Here is a 20,297-nt window from a genome sequence, read left to right as displayed (position 1 = left end):
CTCAATTTTAAAATTTGTGCTTGCTGAGAGAGTCGTCACTTCTAGTTTCCCGGGAGCGAAAATTAAAACTATGGCAAACATAATTGAAAACCAAAAAAGAAATGGTAGTTCTGGTAGTACTAATAATTTAAGTGGTGACAAACATAGTATTAGAGAAGATATGAAAGGTCTGTTGAAAGAAATGTGAAAGAGTAAAAATTGTAGGATTACTGCCTAGATATGATAGTACTGAGTTAGGAAGAAGGGTGAATGATAGCAAATGATTTCACGCCCAGGCTGTGTGGAAGATATCGATGTGAGTTTTTAGATGTGCAGGATGTGTTTGATGGCAGGCCATCATTCTTGTATAAGAATGTTGGCTTGCACTTGAATTTGTTTGGCATCAGAAACCGGGAGAAATTACTTCTTGGTATGAGACCTAATGCAGAGTCATGGAAACTAGATCATCGAGGGAGGAATGGGAGAAATGTGTGTGAAAGTTCAGCTATGGTATGCAAACGTGATAAAGATATGAATGCCTTTGAACATGGTTATGTATGTGGCGAAGGAATGGAAAAATATGCTTTGGGTTTGGACCTTTTAAGTATGTCTGTGGAAGGAATAGAAAAAATTCTAGAACAAGACCAAATAGGTTGCACGTCTAATTATAAGAATAGGCTAGGTCATAATTTAATATGTCTATACACAAATGCCAGGAGCATTAGAAACAGAGGGGTTGAGTTTGTTGCATTATTGAATATGATATGGCCTAAAATTGCTGGCATTAGTGAAACCTGGCTATCAGAATCAGATATAGTAAGTGAGATCGAGTGTAACGGTTATACTATTTTTAGGAATGATAGGAGAGGAGGAGGAGTGCTACTAATGATATCAGATGACTTAAGTCCAGTTATGGTGAAATACAAGAAAACAGTGATGGTAACAATGTCCCATGTAGTGATGAGTTTGAGTCTATCTGGTGTGAAGTGGAAGTTAACAGAAGGAAATATATGGCAGTGCTGCTACAGACCTGGTGGCTTAGTTGTAGGGGATGAAGAAATGCATCGCCAATTTAACCTTATGGGTACCAAGCAAATGATCATTATGAGTGATTTTAATTTTCCAAACATTGATTGGATAGAAGAGAAAACTCATGATAAGAAAGGACAGGAATTTATTGAATTGTTGCAAGACAACTTTCTCAAGCAGCATGTAAAAGAAGGAACTCGAGGTCAAAGAGTGTTGGATTTGCTCATAGTGTCAGAAGGGATCTCTGTCAAGAAGATGGCTATTTTACCACCAATTGGTGACAGTGATCATGCTGCTCTTTCTTGGGAAGTATCTACTTGTGTTGTGATTTAAACAAGTTACATGCTGAACTACAAAGCTGGAAATTATGATCAACTTAGAAGAATACTATCTTTGGTCCCATGGTATCAGTAACTGAATGAAAAAAATGTCGGGAATCTTTGAAAAAGTGCTTGAATGAGGCAGTATCTCAATGTATCCCTAGTGCTCGATGAATAAATAGGCTGGAAGTGAAATGGATGTGCAACCTTATTAGCTCCACAAGAAGAGAAGGTGATGTGGAAAGAATATCGTGAGAATAAGAGTGAGAGGGGTTATGAAATATATAAAACTCAGGCCAGAAAAGTAATGAATATTGTGAGGAAAGCTAAAACGAGTATGAAAAGAAATTGTCCATGCAAGCTAAAGGCAATCCAAAAGAATTTTATGGTTATGCTGCAAGCAAAAGAAAGAAAGAATGAATGTGGAAGAATAACTTTATTGAATGCAGATGGTACATGAGTGTCAGAAGCTACGGAGATTTTTCAGTTAATGAGTGCTCACTTTGCTAAGATATATCAACCACATGTATGTAGCATGGTGCACAGTGCTACTGTTACGTTGGATGAAGAGTTAGAGGTTCATGAAAATGAGGTTGAAGAGCTCTTGCATAACCTGGATAAGAATTTGTCAATAGGGACAGATGGAATATAACCTATTTGCTAAAGGAATGTTCAGCTGAATTGGCTAGGTCTCTCAGACATTTGTATAACTTTAATCTCAGCTCAGGAATGATACCACAGGAATGGAAAGAATGTATGATAGTTTCATTGCACAAGGGTGGTGCAAAAACTGATGTGTCTAACTACTGACCTATTAGTATGGCGTAGTAGCAAAGATTTTAGAGAAGTTGGTAAGAACTCGCATACAGAAATGGGTAGACAAGCATTCTATACTCTGCAGGGAACAGCACGCGTTCACTAAAGAAAAGTCATGTTTCAGCAATTTGCTCATATTTTATAACAATGTTATGGCCGATTTAGATAAAGGGAATGGATACACTATGATAATGTTCAATTTTTTCTAAGGCATTTGATATGATACCATGCAAAAGGCTGTTGCATAAACTGGAGAATATGGGATTGGAATATAATCTGTTGACTTGGATGACTTGGATCAGGGGATGGTTGACAGACAGATATCAAAAAGTGGGTGTGAATCTGCCAGATTTAAGGTAACCAGTGGTGTGCCTCATTGTTCAGTCCTTGGGCCATTATTGTTCAATCTATATATTAATGACATCTAGCAGGGTCTATCATCAGATGTGCAATTGTTTGCTGATGATGATGCAAAGATAGGCAGGGCAATCAGCAGTTACAAAATGATTTCAATAGACTGGAAATCTGGGCAAACTAAAATGGCTGTCAGTTCAAAGTTAAAGTTCAACGGTCACATAGCAGAAGTTGCAAATACAACTCAGAGGATAATTGCTAACCTTGACATGTAAGGATAAGGAAGTCATTTTGCCCCTTTATAAGGCTTTGATAAGACCACACCTGGATTATTGTATGGAGATTTGGTCTCCTGGGTTCCAAAGCTGTGGAAAGGGTGCAAAGAAGAATTACAAAGATTATATCTGGATTATGGGATTTAGATTATGAGGACATATTGCAAGTATGTGGATCGCAGTCTCTGGTTAACAGGAGAAAGAGGGGTGATATGATAGAGATCTATAAACTTTTGAATGGGGGTTATAGCATTTCAACTGATAAAATTTTTCGTTATATGGAAGGTGAGGTGAGAACATGGGGGCATCCATGGAAGTTAAGGTTGTTCAAGTCAAGAAAGGGGTAAGAGCTAGGTATTTCTCACAGAGAGCAGTGAGTGAGTGGAATAATTTGCCCTTAGAGGTAGTGAGTGCATCTAGGTGTAAATGAATTTAAGGGAAGATATGATAGCTGATTTGGATGATTTATAGCCTCCCTCGATGAGTTCTTCACTCCCTGGAGGTCTCAGATAATAATAATAACATGTACATGGCATGCCAGTATATTTTTACTAGTATTGACAAACCCTCATACAAGTATGTCAAATTAATAATCCTTGTTTAATATAATCCCATTTAATTATTATCTCTGTAACCTAGTTGGATAAAAAAAAAAAGGGGGGGGGATGGGGCACTGCTCCATTACCAAAAATAACTTTGCATTTTTCAGTTTAATATCAAGTGTAGGAGCATCATGAAGAATTTTAAGCATATTAGATCTCTAAGGGAAAAGTGTACAAAACACTAAATCTGAATGGTGTAATTGGAACATTAAATACTTATAAATCATTTAGACCTGAAAGTTATATAGGAAGACTGATATTAAATTTGGGACAAGGCAGCATTGTACATTATTATCACTATTGTTTATAATATCTGCCAACCACTTTATTAAGGAGTGTGATAATAACTTTGATATTCAGAGGAAAATTAAGCTTGATCATTTACTCTGTACAGATGATGTCATTATCCCCTCAAATAAATCTGTTCCAAATCTTTAGATTTTGTAGATAAATTAAATAATTATTTAAAAAATTAAACAAATTTGATATGAAAAACAAAAGCCAATAACCAGCCAACATACATAAGTTTAAATCCACTCACAGAACTTCTCTTTTTTTTTTTTTTTTTTTTTTTCCTATTATTCTTTGTAAGAACTGCACTTTTTACATTTCTTAACAAGAAAAGTACAAACTGAATTTAATGTTGAATAGTTTTTTCATTCTTCCCACCTTTGCACAATATTGCATACTACAGACAATACTTCCTATGGGATTGCCAAACAAAAATTTTAAGTTCTGTGCAATTTGAGAATTATTGCTATGGCACATTAAACTACTGTAGATTTTTTGAAAGTTGCTTTTAAATTGAGCTTTATGTTAATTTAGGGTACAGAAGATACACTTGCTGCCATAATTGCAATTCTGCATCTGACTGTTGATCAGCAATTATCCTCACCTCTACAAGCTCATATAGTATTGTGTAAGAAGACACAGCAGATGTGTATTCATATTCTGATTTCCTTGCTTAACTCATCAGGTGTGTATTAATTATTCATAGTTTTTTGTAATTTTCTAGTCTCTAATACCAAAATTATCTAATATTTTGTTTTCTCCTTTTGCTGTGTTATCTACAGGATGCCTATAAACACATTTAAGTCCTCCTTATGGGGAAAGGAGGGTGGATTATTGTTTATAGACAGCTTTGTTTCAGATGGTTATACATGTCTATTACTTTTACATGGTTTATTTTATTTTTTGTATCTCCCACCCATAAAAACCTATAGTACATTAGTACTGTGAATGGGCCAAGGATTATTTTATTTATTTTGTATAGTCTGGAAACCCTGCTCTAGAAAACCAAACAATGAAAATTTTCAGACCACCTCAGGCCTTCGATAAGTGGGGCAGTAGTGGTCTCACACTGGGTGATGAAATTCATCTGCTACCTGTCTTTTGGTGACAGATGAATTTCAATCACAAACATCCATTCAGGATTTGAAAATACTCATTTGAAAGTACTCGCTCTCCAACCAACAGATAGACTGTTGGTTGGAGAGTGAGTACATTAACCATTTGGCCAACAAGGCTTGCATTGATGTAATTTATTTCTTTTGGGAATAATTATGTAACTTATGTAGTTTTATTTTGACAGTTCTCAAAAGGCCAGCAAAGGTTGGTCGATTGGTAGAGCCTCTGCTACTAATGGCTCTCACAAAAAGTTAAGTAAGTTTGAGTGCGGTTAGTAGTTGGAAGGGAATCAATCGTTCGATGCTGTTGGCACACTCTCCCTCAATGAGTCTTTTGACTCTTTGGAGGTGTAACATAATAATAATAATAATAATAATTATTATTATTATTATCATAATATCATTGGGGGTGTGAAGTTGCATAATATGTGATTTTGATGAAAGAAAATTATTTTGCTACCCTATACTTTAGATGAAAAAATATATTTATATATATTTAGATTTTTCCTGGCATCCTATTAATTTAGAGGCTATGTTTATTCAGCAGATGAACATTTTGGTTTCTTGTTTGCATTTTCAGACAAACTAATTCTCACAATGGTGGTTACCTGCTTTAAGTGTTCTGAGTGCTTTGTACGTTATCTTGCAGGTTCTAAATGCACAAGTCTGATTTTTGTGTGTGTGTGTGTGTGTGTGTGTGTGTGTGTGTGTGTGTGTGTGTGTGTGTGTGTGTGTGTGTGTGTGTGTGTGTGTGTGTGTGTGTGTGTTTCATTTATGTACGTAGTAGAATACTGTCATCTTGATCGAAGGCTTTCTTCTATGACAAAAAAAGAATTGCCTCAAAATTTATTCCCCCCCCCCTGCTCCCCCAAAAAATGACTGACTTTGAAGTCCAAAAAAGTTACTTCAGATAACAAATAAAAATTTTTAATTTTTATGACAGATACTCTTCATAAATGGCTATAAACAAATTTAGTCCCATTTTGTTATTTTCATATTTAGTACATTCACTTATCAAGATTTAATTTATTAGAACTTCATGAGTGGGGTGAAGTAAGCAGATTATATGTTGAGTATTTTTATGTGTCAACAGCATTAATGTAAAAGTAGAATAAACATACAAAAAAAAATTTTAAAAAATGGCGAGCTGAAGAGTACAGTCAGTCACTGCTAACACAGTGTTTCAAATTTTAAACAATTTTCCTTTAAATACGCTGTAAATGTATGCAATGTGTGCACTTTGTCTCACATCACAAAGGTGTAGTTTTCTGAAAAATCTAAATCTGTGGTTCTAGATGTTTTTTTTGTTTTTTTTTTAAACTGTACCTGGTTGTTTGCTTTCAAATGATGTGCTTTTAATTTAATCAACTTTTCCTTGAAATTAACCAAAAACTTCTTGGTTTTCACTACAGTGACAAGTTCATATAGGCCAGTTGATGCCCTCCTCCCAAATCATACTTATATTGTTTAATCCTTTAAAATAATATGACTTTTGCAATTAATTCTACTTGGGTATCTTTCTGGGTCTGGCTCTCACTGATGAGACCTCAATAAAGGTCAAAACTGGTCTAAGTAATGACCCTTCCATTAATGCATAACAATATATGTGTAGAAAAGGAAGTGCACTTTCCATTATGGAATACAAAGCTTGCCCAAGTGCAAGCTTTGTATGCTTTCACTTGGGCAAAGGATAAACAAGAGTATAATTTACTTTGTAACCAAGTGAAAAATATTATTTCTATATCGGTGTTTGCTATTATCACTTGACTGCAAATTATTATATATAGATATAACATTTGAAGTTTTTTTGTGTCAAATAATATATGAGAAATATGCAAATTATTATATGTTGATATAACTTTTCTTTATTTTTTTTTATAGAAAATAATATATTAGAAGGCAGAAATATAGATTCTCTCATTAATGTGTTTCTGAAGGTCTTTTCAAATTTAACGTCAGATTGTCAGGTAATTTGTTTTTTTCTTCTGTGAACATTTAAAGTAAGTGTTTTTGTTAACCCTCCTGTAACAGGCAAAATTGAAATATGAGAATTCTTTTATAAAAGTAAATTATTCTCATTGGTCATAATGCGTTTACTGTTTTTGAAGTTTGTTGGTACAGCAGAAAAAAAAAAAAAGATACAGAAAGTTCTGAAAATCATAGAATTTGTGAATGCACATTACAGGATAGACTGGATTAGATAATAAATGATTGGCTCTTTGATAGGTATCAATAAACATTTGTATTAATGATATTGAGAGAGAGGGGGGTTGAAATGGAGATGTGCAGTTGTTTGCAGATGATTCTCATTATCATACAGTGCTCATCAATATGATAGTCTCATTGGTCATAATGCATATGCAGTTTTTGAAGTTTGTTGGTACAGCAGAAAAAAAAAGATACAGAAAGTTCTGAAAATCATAGAATTTGTGTATGCACATGACAGAACGGATTGAATTAGATAATAGATGATTGGCTCTTTGATAGGTATCAACAAACATTTGTATTAATGATATTGAGAGAGAGAGAGAGCAGTTGAAATGGAGATGTGCAGTTGTTTGCAGATGATGCAAAATTAGAGGCTTATGAGGAATGAAATTGTGATATCTTCTAGGAGGATTTGAATAGACTGGCTGTGTAGAGATAAATGATGCTAAGAATTCAATGTTGTGAAGTATAATGTTTTGAAATTCAGAAGACAAGAATGGGTTTCTATGTATACAGTTGGTGGGATATCTTCAGGAAGGAGGCAAAGGAGATAGGAAACCTGGGAGTAATGATGATGAACAATGACCTGAAATTTAATACTACTAGAACTGTGAGAACACTACAATTGATTACATCATGATAAAAAGGATATTTACATATTCAACTAAAGAGGTTATGGCTTGCAATGTTTAAGGCCTTGATCAGGCAAGGCCACATATGGATTAGATTACTTTGCACAGATTGTCATACCTCTTTTTTATATTTTTATTTAGTCATCTTCTGGTTTTTTAGAGGATAAAAATACTTTAGAAAGGGTATGGAGAAAAGTAACTTATGTGGTGTCAGATTTCTGGAATGTTGGGTATTTGAAGGAATACAATTTGCATAGAGCCTGGTGGATAGTTGGAGGAAGGATATGATTAAGACATTAGTTGTTGAAAGGTTTTTACTACAAACATTGAAGAGATTTTTCATAGAGCAAAGGGAGACAGGGACAGAACAAGATTCCCTTGGAAATTGTATAAAAGAGGATGCAAGCAGAAAATTGAAGGTGGAATGTTTTTTGTTTGGAGAGAAGGTGGAGAGTGGAATGCTTGATGTGGAAGTGTGGAAACACTGAATGAGTTTAAAACATGATTTGATGAGCACTCTATGATAAGCAAGGATCTTGTAATAGATCTTGGACACTGTATGAAGGTTTGATGCTAATAATAATAATAATAGGATGTAGAAGTGTTACTGTAATCTTTCTAGTCTCATGGAATAAATATTAACTTTATTATTTGATCTTGGTCTTTCTGATTCTTTAATACTTACAAGATGTTTCAAAAATTGTCATATTTCTAAAATAATAATGAAGTCTGAAGATTTTTATTTTAAATAAGAAATAATTCACATATATTTGACTCACCATTTTCCATGTTATACATTAATAAGAGTCTGATCTTGTAGATTAAAGCATACACTACTTCCCCTCCAATTCTTGCATAGTTGATCATGGTAAATGTCCTTCAACCATTCCAAACACCCAACACTATGCTGCATTTGGCCTTTTGCCAGAGAGAGAGAGAGAAAATTGCTCAAACTGGATACCACAAAATCTCCAGGTCCTGATGACATTTCTCCAATTGTTCTTAAGGTCTGTTCCCCAGAGTTGACTCCCATTTTATGCTGCCTATTTGTGCTTTCTTATTTCACTGGTATTTATCCTGTAGTATGGAAACTAGCCCATATACAACCTATTCCTAAGAAGGGTGACAAATCTTTACCTTCTTCAAACTACTGTCCAATTTCTCTCACCTCAATTCTTTCTCTAGTAATGGAAAGAACCATTAGCGGCCAACTCCTACACTACCTTGAAGACTCTCATCTAATAAATGACTGATAGTATGGATTCCTTCACTGTTGAACAATAGGATATCTACTAACCTATGTTATCCATCTCTGGACAAACACCATGGAAAGGTTTGATAAATCTCAAGTGGTTGCTCTTGATATCTTGATAGGCTTTTGACCTAGTTTAGCACAGTTAAACTCCCATCTGTTAGATCTGTTAAATTCCCATCATTTGCTCTTCCCTCTAACTACTGCAATTGGGTAGCTAGCTTTCTAGCTGGACACTCACTTCAAGTTATGGTGGATGAATGCTGGAGTCCCGCACAAGACTCTGTTCCACTATCTTCCTTCTGTACATAAATGATCTACTCCAGCTGACTGCCAATCTAATACACAGGTTTACTAGTGACAGTATATTGCGCTAATACACTCCTTTTTGCTTGACAATCCCTGCAAAGCACAGATCACAACCTCCAGAACTATAATGCCTTAAATTCTGATCTTCAAAACATTCATCAATGTAGTTTGGATAACATTATCAACTTCAATGCTAGCAAAACACAGCTCTGCATTATTTCCCACAAAAAAGAACCCTGTTCTCTGTTCTTCCAAACTTACCCTTGACAAAAAAACAACTCTTAATCCTTTATACATCATAAATCTGCCTGAACATTGAATATTGTTCTCATATCTGGAGTGGTGCCTTAAGAGCTGCCTGAAAATACTGGATTCTATACAGAAAAGAGCAGTTTGATTGACAACCCTCTCTTACTAATACACTCCACTCAATAATTTTCCTACCCTCTTGCAAATCCATCCAAACACGTGCAGCAGCAGCTAATCAACACCCTCTCACAGTTGAACTCCAGACTCATGGAACAAGTTTCTCCTCTTCATTTATCCCTTCCACTACTGCCCTCTGGAATAATCTTCCCCCACATGTGTTTCCCAAGGAATACAATCCACAACTTTTCAAATCAAATGTGAATAAGTTCCTTATTGCCCATCTGCAGTATTAGTTTAGAGGTTGACAAGCCTCTTGTGGATGGGATGGGGTCCTCCATTTAAAAAAAAAAAAAAAAGAGTGGTTGTCCTTGATTTTTCCAAGGTATTTGATCAAGCCTGAGATCGTGGTCTTCTTACCAAGTTACCATCTTATGGTATTCCTTCTTGTGAATGAATTCCATCTTCTTTTCCAGTTGTTCATTGAGAAACTGCTTTCATTTACACTCTTCCTCCTATTCCTTCAATGATTTTCTCTCTGACATACATCCAAGTCTTTGCTTTGCTAATGACAGTATTCTCCACTCTTTTTCATTTTCAAATGTTTGTAGTACTCAGGTAATTCATGCTTCAAGATCTCTAACTAATATCATAAACACTGATTTCCTTGCCATTCTCAAGTTGGGTGAGGATAACCTGGTGAATTTTAATGCCACCAAAACATAATGCTGTCTCATTTCTCAGAGGGTGTCATGCTTTTCTATCCTTCACTTTTGACAATGTTCTGCTTACCAGCCAGGATCACTTTTCTCTTCTTGTGGTCCTGGCACAAGAAGAGAAAAGAGAAAATACCAATAAAAACTTGGTATTACTCTTTTTTCTATTTTAAACAGCACTTCTTTCCTGCTCAACCACCGACTTTATAAAACCGAAATCTGCCTGCTTAAAATCCTTAGGTCATCAGTGTGTGCGTATTCAGCTGATAACCTCTCTCTCTCTCAATAACTCCCTCCAGTTGCTTTCCCCATAGATGCTTTGCTGCATTATGCTTTTTCTGTAGGTATTTCCATGGGTGCTGCTCTACTGAACTGGCTACTGCTATTCCTCCACTTGCCTCTAAGTTCAACAGTCACTTGTGTTCAAGTGACCAACAGTCACTTGAATACAAGTGACTGTTGGTCAACATCCATATATAGTTCAACTCCAACTTCTCATTCTCCTGCTTCGTTCCCTACACTTCTACTTTTAGGAACAGTCTACCGACCCCCTTCCATACTGTTTTCCACAAAGATTACAACCCTCAGCTCTTTCTGGCACTGTCAAGTTGTAGGTCTTGGACCTCTTTGTGGGACTGATGAAAAATAAAAAATTTTTAGGCCTGTTGAACTCTAGATTCGGGATCTCTAAATGATAGACCATGAAGACATCTGTACCATTAAAGGAATTTTTTTATTGAGAATGGATGGTTTCATCCAACCTCAACACTTTATATATATATATATATATATATTATATAAAGCAGTTATATTATTTTTTGAAGGTGCAATTATTTTTATACATATTCAATGTACATAAAAAAAAAGTTCAATTATTACATGTTCAAATGAGTCGATCAGTAAATGCACTTTTTTCATTCTTGAATTTCACAATGAAATTCTAGTTGCATTGCTTTTTTAACATGAGCTCTTTCCAATAATATTAATAATAATGTTGCAATCATATAATTTTTAATGATATTGATTCAACATCATAAAAACAAAATAACTGTAATAATCCATTCAGCTTCTAGAGTATTTCTAGATTTCAAATTAGCAAAACTTGGAGAAATAAAAAACGTTCACTTTGTTACAATTTTGAATTATGAAAACCGTTCAAAATTGTAACAGGTAAAAAGATAATGCCCTGTTTTGATGCCCTCTGGGACTGGATTGACAACTTTTTTTTAAATGACCATTATAAACAAAAAAGATTCACAAATTATTAAAAAAAAAAAAAAAAAAACTTCTTGACCTGAAGAAATTATTAACAATGTGAAACATTAATTATAAACTGTCTCTAATAATTCGCAGATCCAGTTAACACACTCCCCTCCTCACAGGCAACTCTTTTCCAGACTTGTTTTTGTTATTATTACTGCGTGATGACACCTCCAGGGAGTCCAAAGACTCATCGAGGGAGGACACCTACTCCACAACTCTCTGTCTTCATTACTCAATCCACCAACTACACCAATGCCATTTACCACCTGCTGCCACCACTAGTATTTCCACAGACAATCACAAACATCCATGCCCACAGTGGGATTTGAATCTGCACCCTTTTGACTGGAGAGCAGATACGCTAACCACTCAGCCAACCAGGCTGGCAAGGTTTTTAAAAAATTATCTTCAGATTCATACATCAGCATTAATTTTGATATTAGTTGAGTTTATTAAGTCCCACTTTTCTCCTTGAAATTTTTGAATTATTCAAATTATTGTACTTAATTATTTTACACAGAAAGAAAAATATAAACACACCAAAAAAAAAAGCTAGCTGGATATACAACAGATTCTCCTCTTTAGCCAATGTGGTTAAATCTGTGGAACACTTAGAAAACAGCAGTCAGCACAGCTACACATACTTTTAATACTTAAAGATGCCAAGAAATTATGTTCTTGGTTTCATCCTTTATCCAAGTGTAAGCAAACAAAGTTTGCATGTTAAGTCACTTCATGACTGGGCTACTTGTATATAGAGGCTAATGACTTCACATCAAATGCCTTAGTATCCCATAATGCAAAAGCACATATCCTTACGGACATGTATAATGCTAAGCATTATGGGAAGGGCCACTACTCATACCTCAGTAAAGGCCAAAACTGGTCTGTGGGTAGTGGCCCTTCCCATAAATGCTTAACATTATATATGTCCTTAAGGATGTGTGCTTTGCATTCTAGGATATTATTTGACTCTACATTATGGGATATAATTGATCACTTATAGCACTTTTCCATCCATTACACTAAAATACTATTGATAACTTTCTATGTGTCAGCAGTACAAAAATGGAACTGAATAGCATATTCATCACAGAGAAAAATTGTGTTGTTTCAATATTCATTTGGATTGTACTCAAAATGATATAAACCTGAAATTTTGATATCTTAATAAAATTGAGTTGTATAATGAAAACAATATTATATTGTTAATTAGCTTCATTTCTTTATTTTAGTTGTTGACGCAGTGCTTGAAAGCTTTGAAACTTGTCATCCCTCTGATGTCTAACATTAAAAAACAACTAACAGAGCAGATGTTTGACCAGTTAGGTGAGATGCTACAGAGAAGATTGGTAGACACCAGATGGTCTGTGGTCGATTCTGCATTAGAAGTAGTTACTGCCATGGCCAAGCAGAGAGGTATAGTGTAGTTATAGTGAAGAAATAAACATTTTGCTATTGAAACATATTAATGCAACAATTTTATTATTATGCTTACCAGACATCCTGTTTGAATTGGAACATTTCTGTTTTCAAGTTTTTGCTGTTAGTCTATATCTTGACCTTCCTCTAGATGTTTGCTGCACACTTTTGCTTTAGACACTTGTTATGCTGATCTTTCCTCCAATTTTTCATAAATGACAAAATTGCATTACATTAGCTATGCTTTCACATGCTTGAATATTAATAATGCCCAGTACTGTTTCTCTTCATTTCAATATGGAGCATTAATATAATAAATATAATATAAAATAATAATGTGAAATAATAAATTAATATAACAAATAATAACATTTTAATATGTTATTCATTTCATATGGCTCATTCCTTAATTTTCTTTAGAACACTCATATCATCTGGTTCTCTGTCAATAAAAGTAATCTTATTATTACATACAGTTGTCCATTTTATTCTCTCAGGTGACATTTGTATCATGGTGAAAGCCAGTATACATGATACAGGAGGTGTGCAAGGTACTGTTCATTTATTGATCAACATTGGCAAGGGACATGATTTAATAAGGAATTCTAAAAAACAGCATCAGTCAGTGTCTAGTAACCTGTCAGTATTAGGATGTTTGTGGAGTGCTGAACGTCTAGTTAAGATGTTCCAAGAGTGGAAGGATATCGAGTAGAACAGCAGTTGCCAGTCTAGTGGCAACATGATATATATATATATACACATATACACATGCAGGGCTGTCGCCAGATTAGATCGTGCCCTGAGGCAAACAATTAAATAACTCCCCTGATGGATTATAAGACAAAAATATAAGAAAATCTCCAATTGCTATTTTGTTTTTATTACAAGAGAAACATTAATGCAAAATGATTATATAATAATATTAATTAAATGTTTGCTCTATGGGGATATCACACAATAAAACTCTTTATAAACTTCTAAATTTAAATTATAAGCTATGTCGGCCTCTATTGATATAGTTTCTAGACCAATCTTTCTTGGGTCAATTGTTCGCAAATAATTTTTAATTAGTTTAAGCTTGGAAAAACTTTTTCCTACACTTGCTACTGTGCCTACTGCAATATGGCTGAACGAGTGCCAGTGTGAGACACTGGCACTCGTGGTCTCACACTGTGAGACAGGCTGTCTCTATGCTACACCCTGTCAGCGGTACTGTATACATGATACAGGAAGTGTGCAAGGTACTGTTCATTTACTGATCAACATTGGCAAGGGACATGATTTAATAAGGAATTCTAAAATAAGGCATCAGTCAGTGTCTAGGAATCTGTCAGTATTATAGGCTGTTTGTGGTATACTGCAGTTAAGGTGTTCCAAGAGTGGAAGGATTTCGGGTAGAACAGCAGTTGCCAGTCTAGCAGCAGGTACCCATGCCTAATCAATGCTCATGAACTTGCACAAGCCAATAGACAAAAAAACTGTAGATCATACCCTCCTCCATATGTGCCTCCACATATGGAGGAGGTTAGACTGGATACATCTATAAATTTGGCATTTGAAAGATGTCATTGAAGACCAAAAAATAAATTGCCTTTTTTACATTTCCAGCTGTTTTATATGGAGTTTTAGGAAAAGGGTGAATGGTTATATTAGGTTAGAAAAGAGGTGATTTTCTCCTCAGGATATTAAAACCTGAGGATAGGAATTGCCCTATAATTATGGTTCAGCAGAAACAAGCAATAGTATTATGGTATGAGGGGTGTTTTTGTAAGAATCTTTTGGAGCCTTGATAGTCATAGACCATACAATGAATGCTCTGAAGTATCTATTAATTATAACTGACTAGGTACATCCATCATAGTGAGGTGTATTCCAGCAGAAAAATGCACTGTGTACATTGCCAGTATCATTAAAGAGTGGTTTGTTGAACACATTAACTTTTGGCCAAGTTGAGCAAACCACTTGCCCTTATTTTGAATACTTCTGGCATTAGGGTACATAAACTATAATACCTTCTTCAACCACAACCTCTTTTACACCTTGCTTAGCCCACTAAGTTAAGAACCTGGAGTTCTACATTCAACATTGAATATAACAATAAAAAAATTAGTATAATTTGAAGTAAACTTCAAATGTTTCAATTGAAACATTTCAGATGTTTCAATTCTTTTCAAATCTTCCAAGTAATACCAGTTGACAATTTAATGAAGAAAGTACACAGGAATGAATTAAACAACAGTTTGATTCTAATATTTCATTTATGTCACAGAGATTATTGAGAGTAATAATATGAAATAATATAAAGTAAACTAATGTGTACATAGACAACACAAAATGAAGTAGAAATTATTAGACTTTAAAGCCTCTAAGTCTTAAACCTTGATGACTTTAAGTCTAATCATTCCTATTTCATTTTATGTTGTCTGTGTGCACATTATTTTATATTGTATCTTCAATACACTCAGAACTATGGTTGGTCAAACTCTATATATTGCAGATTACACTTTTTTATATTGTACACTGAATGAGGTTTCTGTAACAGTGATGAAATACTAGTCATTAAACCATCATTTAATTCAATTCTAAGCTTGTCTTTATTCCATTAAAATGTCAACATTATCTTCAACAAGTAATTACACCTAAATATAACCAACTAAAGAATTACAACTGCACACATCTGAAATGGTTTAATTGAAACATTTGAAATATACTGATAAAAGCATGGTATTAAGAGTAAATTAGAGAGGAGAAAAACAAGACATTAACAAAGAGATAAAAAATAAATAAAACATGAAGGAATATATGAAATAATGAGAGCTGAGGATTGAAGAAGACATGGTAGGAAGGAAGGTAAAACACCTGCAGCACATGTGAAAACACAACAGATGAATTATAAGTAAATTAGAAGGGAGAAATAGCAGTGAAAAAGAAGAGGCAGCCAACACTGTTATATATATATTACATATTATCTAAGGCTGTACTTCAATTGTATAGAAGTTATCTGAAATCAATGAGATAAGTTGAATAGAAGGCCTTGTAAGAAGAGGGAAACTCATCACAGCAACAGAGATCGCCTCTTAGGATAATTATGATAAAGATAACTTTCTAGGCTGAGTAAGTAATTTCCTCATGTTATGCTGTTTGGTCTTTAATGTTGAGTTTTGGTTTTGAACTCGTGTCTTTGTACCTCTATTAGAAGAATGATGGTCCTTTTGCTTGGAAAGACTAGAGTTCAGATCCCATCTGGAGTGCAAGGAACATTTATAAATGTTAAGGACTTTTAAAAGGTGAATTAGCGAGTTTCATGGAGTTGCAGCTGATTTTCCTCCATAAATTTATTTGCCTGAGAACACAGAAGTTGACTGGCTTGATGCACTAGCCTGGATGGCCTTAGTTGCCTCATCATTCTGTCTCATCCTAAATTTTTTTTTTCTCAAATAACATTTGTATATGTGTCTGAAACTGTTCAGTTTTTATTAATGCTTTATTACACATTTTCTTTCATTGTTATACTCATTTTTATCCTGCAAAACTGTATGGTGATCACTTCCTACTCCTGTACCCCAGACAATTTGAAATTCAAGAATATCATGTTATTTATTTGTGAGTGGTTTGGAGACACAGTGACATTTATTTTCTAAAATTGCCTTTATGTATGGGTAAGTTTTATCTTGCATCTTACTCTCTTGCCTAAAAAATGCTTATAGCAGTGCTTTTTTTTTTCTCTCTCTCTTAATTTAGATAAGTATTACAGAATTATGTAATAACTGTTCCGAGTCCAAATATCATATCCTGAAATTCATCCTTAAGTAATTGAGAGAATATGAGAGGTGTACAGACTGTCAACAACTGTTTTTCAAAGTGGTCTGTTACTCATTGGGAAAATATAATAAAGTGATAGTTCTTCATTCATTTAGGGAGAATGGCTCTACACTTTTGATGCGCAAGAAATTTTCAGTTAGAAAATGATATATGTATGGGATTACAGTGAAGACTAATTTTGAAGCTTTTATCTAAATTTGAATTTGTTCCTCTGATTGGTAAGCTGGTAAGCTTCTGAAATATCCAGCTGTGTACATTTGTTTAACCTAGAAGGGAGAGCAAATAACACACTAAGGGTGTGTGTGGAATATAAAAGAATGAGTGCTACACTTCTCCCACAAAAAACTGCTCTTATATTAGTTATGTTATAAAGAAAGACAGATACATTAACCTCATGATGAAATAAAATGATCAGTGATATCTTCAAAAATTGTCAATGATGAAATGTGTCTGAAGCAACTGCTTGACAAAGGTGGCGATGTGAGGAGGTGGCATCATCCTGCATAAAGCTTAAATCAGGCACTGATGCTGAAGTGTTGGAATCACTTGATGGACTAAGAGAGATGCATATCACTGGCCCTTAATACTGCAGGTAATGAGACCAGTAGGACTGAGCTCTTCAAAAAAGAAAGGTTGGATAATGAATTCCACTTATAAAACCACACCAAACAGTGACCTTCGAGGAATGAAGCGGAATCTGTCGCACGATGTGTGGGTTTGCGATTACCCAAATTCTGTTATTATGAATTCAATTATTATAACTATTATAAAATATGAAATGCATTAAAAGTCTCAACCTTTATTATGGCAATATAAAATTATAATAAATATGATGTGTGTTTGTGTTCGTGATACCTGCATACAAATGTTGTATGTCATAGGAATTGGGAAATGCCATAGTAAGATGAACAAAAGTAAGAAAGAGTATTATTTATTCATATTGTTTCATAATCTTTGAAAACATCACAGATCATAATCAAGCAATTTAAGTTCATTAAAATTTCAATTCATTTTCATCAGTTGTATCATATTTAAAAGGTTTATCTTTTTCTTAGATTTACTTGATTACTTCTTTATTACATAGTGCACTTACATGCCCAGTCATTTACACTGTGTGTGTGTAAATAATGTACATGCTAGTATTATATTCTATTAGATGTGTCTTCCTTGTCAGAACTTCTATTCACAAATATGTATTACGTAATTAGTATTACACAAATATGTATTACATAATAGTGCAATGCACTTACATACCCATTCACTTATACTGTGTGTGCACATGTGTATATATAAATAATATTCATACTAGTATTATATTCTATTAGATGTGTCTTCCTGGTCAGAACTTCTATGCACAAATAAAATTCCCTTGTCAGTGTGGAACATTGTAACTGCAGAAGAAACTGAGGGTTATGTGAAAGCAACTGCAATACAGTGTCTGGGATTTCTTTGTATGAATCCTGATATGTGGGAATTTTTAAAACAGAGTCAAAGCTTAACAGAGGTAATTTTTTGTTTAATATTATGCATGCTTTGGTATTTATTAAATGCAATTTGTGATATGATAATGCAAGAATTATGGAGGAGAGTAGTGATAATAAATGGCATTATATAGTGAGAATGTTAAAAGAGAGGTTTAAATGAATGCTTGGAATGTATTTGAGGATAGAAGAGAGCTGCATGCAAAAGATGAACTGCATTTGAATCAAGAAGGCATCTTGTTCTTGGGGCAAGTGAGCGTGTTAGGGCAGGGAAACTAGAGTTTCCAGGGCAAATGGTAGCAGAGGTGGCCTCACTTGAGAGATGGGAGAGTGTATGGTATATTGCAGAGTCAAATGGAGTCTTCAGGAAATAATAATAGGTACAGAAATGGTGATAATGCATTAATGTTTCTTTATACAAATGCCAGGCATATTAGGAATAAAGGAAGTGAAATGGTGGCATTTGATGGACTTAGTCTGTCTTAAGATTATTGGAATCAGTGAAATGTGGTTGACAGATGATGATGTCCTGGCAGAGGTTGTTTGGCAGGATAGGAAAGGCAAATCAGATAGCAGAATGTTACTTATGATAAGTGATGAGTCGAGTCCTCTCAGAGTGGAGAATTTGGAAGGAAAATAGTTTTGAAAGTGTGAGGTGGAGGCAAGCACAAGATATTTAGTTGCTATAGGCCAGGGAACGCAGAGGCTGATGAGCAAGAAATGTTTCAGCAGATTAGTTTGGTGAGTGCAAAGCGAATGATCATTATGGGAGATTTCCACTATATCAGTATAAATTTGTTAGAGGAAGCAGCATACAGTAGTAAGGGATTGGAATTTCTGAAATTCTTGATGGACAAGTGTCTTAGGCAACATGTAGTAGAGGGACTGTTGAATTTAATTCCTTGTATCAGAAGATCTCATTATAACTGAGATATCAATCTTGATACCCCCTCCTTGATATGTATGGAATTATAAGGTAAAGTGACTATAATAATCTTAGAAATCAACTTGGGTCAGTTCCGTGGATGGAAAAATTGCCAGGGAGAGATATCAGCAGTGCATGGGGGGGGGCAGTGAAGAAATATTTATCACAACAACAGCAAATTGTATTCCTCAGGTGAAAAAGATAACATTATTTGTATAGTGAATAACTAATGAACACAAACAGGAACTACAGATGAAAACGAGGTTAGAAAAAGTGTAAGGAGAGCAGTGGGAAACATGAGAAGTTTGACACAGACCATGAAAGTGATTTGTATAGTGAGGAAGACCAAAATTGAATACAATGAGAGATCAGCACTATAGTCCAAAGAAAATTCTTTTGTTATGTGACTAGTAGGAGGAGTAGAAATGATTGTGGACAAATGAACCTATTAGACAGAAAAGGAGGTTAAGTGACCAGTGCAGCAGTATCAAGGAAAAGAAAGGTTACATGTGGGTTCAGAAGTGATCAATACTGTGACCGTTGCATTTTAGTCTTTATGTCGATGATTTTATCATGCAGTTGCATGGAAATATTGAGTTATTTGCAGATGATGTGAAGCTTGGAATATTTATTAGTAATACTGCCGATGTCGTAGCCCTTCAGTATTTAAATAAGCTGGACTGATAGGCAAATGAATCAGGATGTCAGTTTAATCCAACTAAATGTAATGTCTTGAAATTTGGGATCCTCGAATGAAAGGCCTCGTACTCTATTGGTGGATCTGTACTAGAGACAATGGAGAAGGCAAAGAGATCTTAGGGCGCCCTAAACTTCAAATTTTTAAAATTTGAAGTTTAGGACACACATTGCACCATTTGAAGTTTAGGGCACCCAGTCATTAGTATTGCTGCAATACTAAAGAACTTGAACCAGTGGAAATAATAGAGTGGCAATTCCATTGTATAAAATCTGGGTCAGGCAATACCTAGATTATTGTGCCTGGATCTGGTCACTGGGATTCGAAGAGGATAAGTTAACCATGAACAGGATACAGAGACAGATAACCACAGTGGTTAAAAACACTCTATAGGCATGCAGTCAGGAACACATATACATACTT

General features: G+C 34.6%; 1 protein-coding gene across 1 annotated transcript in view; it reads left to right on the top strand.

The window, feature by feature from the left end:
- Nucleotides 1-20,297, top strand: part of LOC150097128 (uncharacterized) — a 165,816-nt gene that overhangs the window by 128,934 nt on the left and 16,585 nt on the right. Inside the window, exons 9-12 of the mRNA XM_090407590.1 lie at nt 4,201-4,351; nt 6,663-6,748; nt 12,763-12,946; nt 18,097-18,275. Of these exons, the coding sequence (XP_090263716.1) occupies nt 4,201-4,351; nt 6,663-6,748; nt 12,763-12,946; nt 18,097-18,275 (600 nt within the window). The remainder of the gene's footprint in view (nt 1-4,200; nt 4,352-6,662; nt 6,749-12,762; nt 12,947-18,096; nt 18,276-20,297) is intronic.

The sequence above is a fragment of the Typopeltis vanoorti genome, chromosome 17 (assembly GCF_054136105.1).
Source record: "Typopeltis vanoorti isolate ZY-2024b chromosome 17, IOZ_Tvanoo_1.0, whole genome shotgun sequence".
Lineage (NCBI taxonomy): Eukaryota > Metazoa > Arthropoda > Arachnida > Uropygi > Thelyphonidae > Typopeltis > Typopeltis vanoorti.
This window is presented reverse-complemented; position numbering and strand designations above follow the sequence as displayed.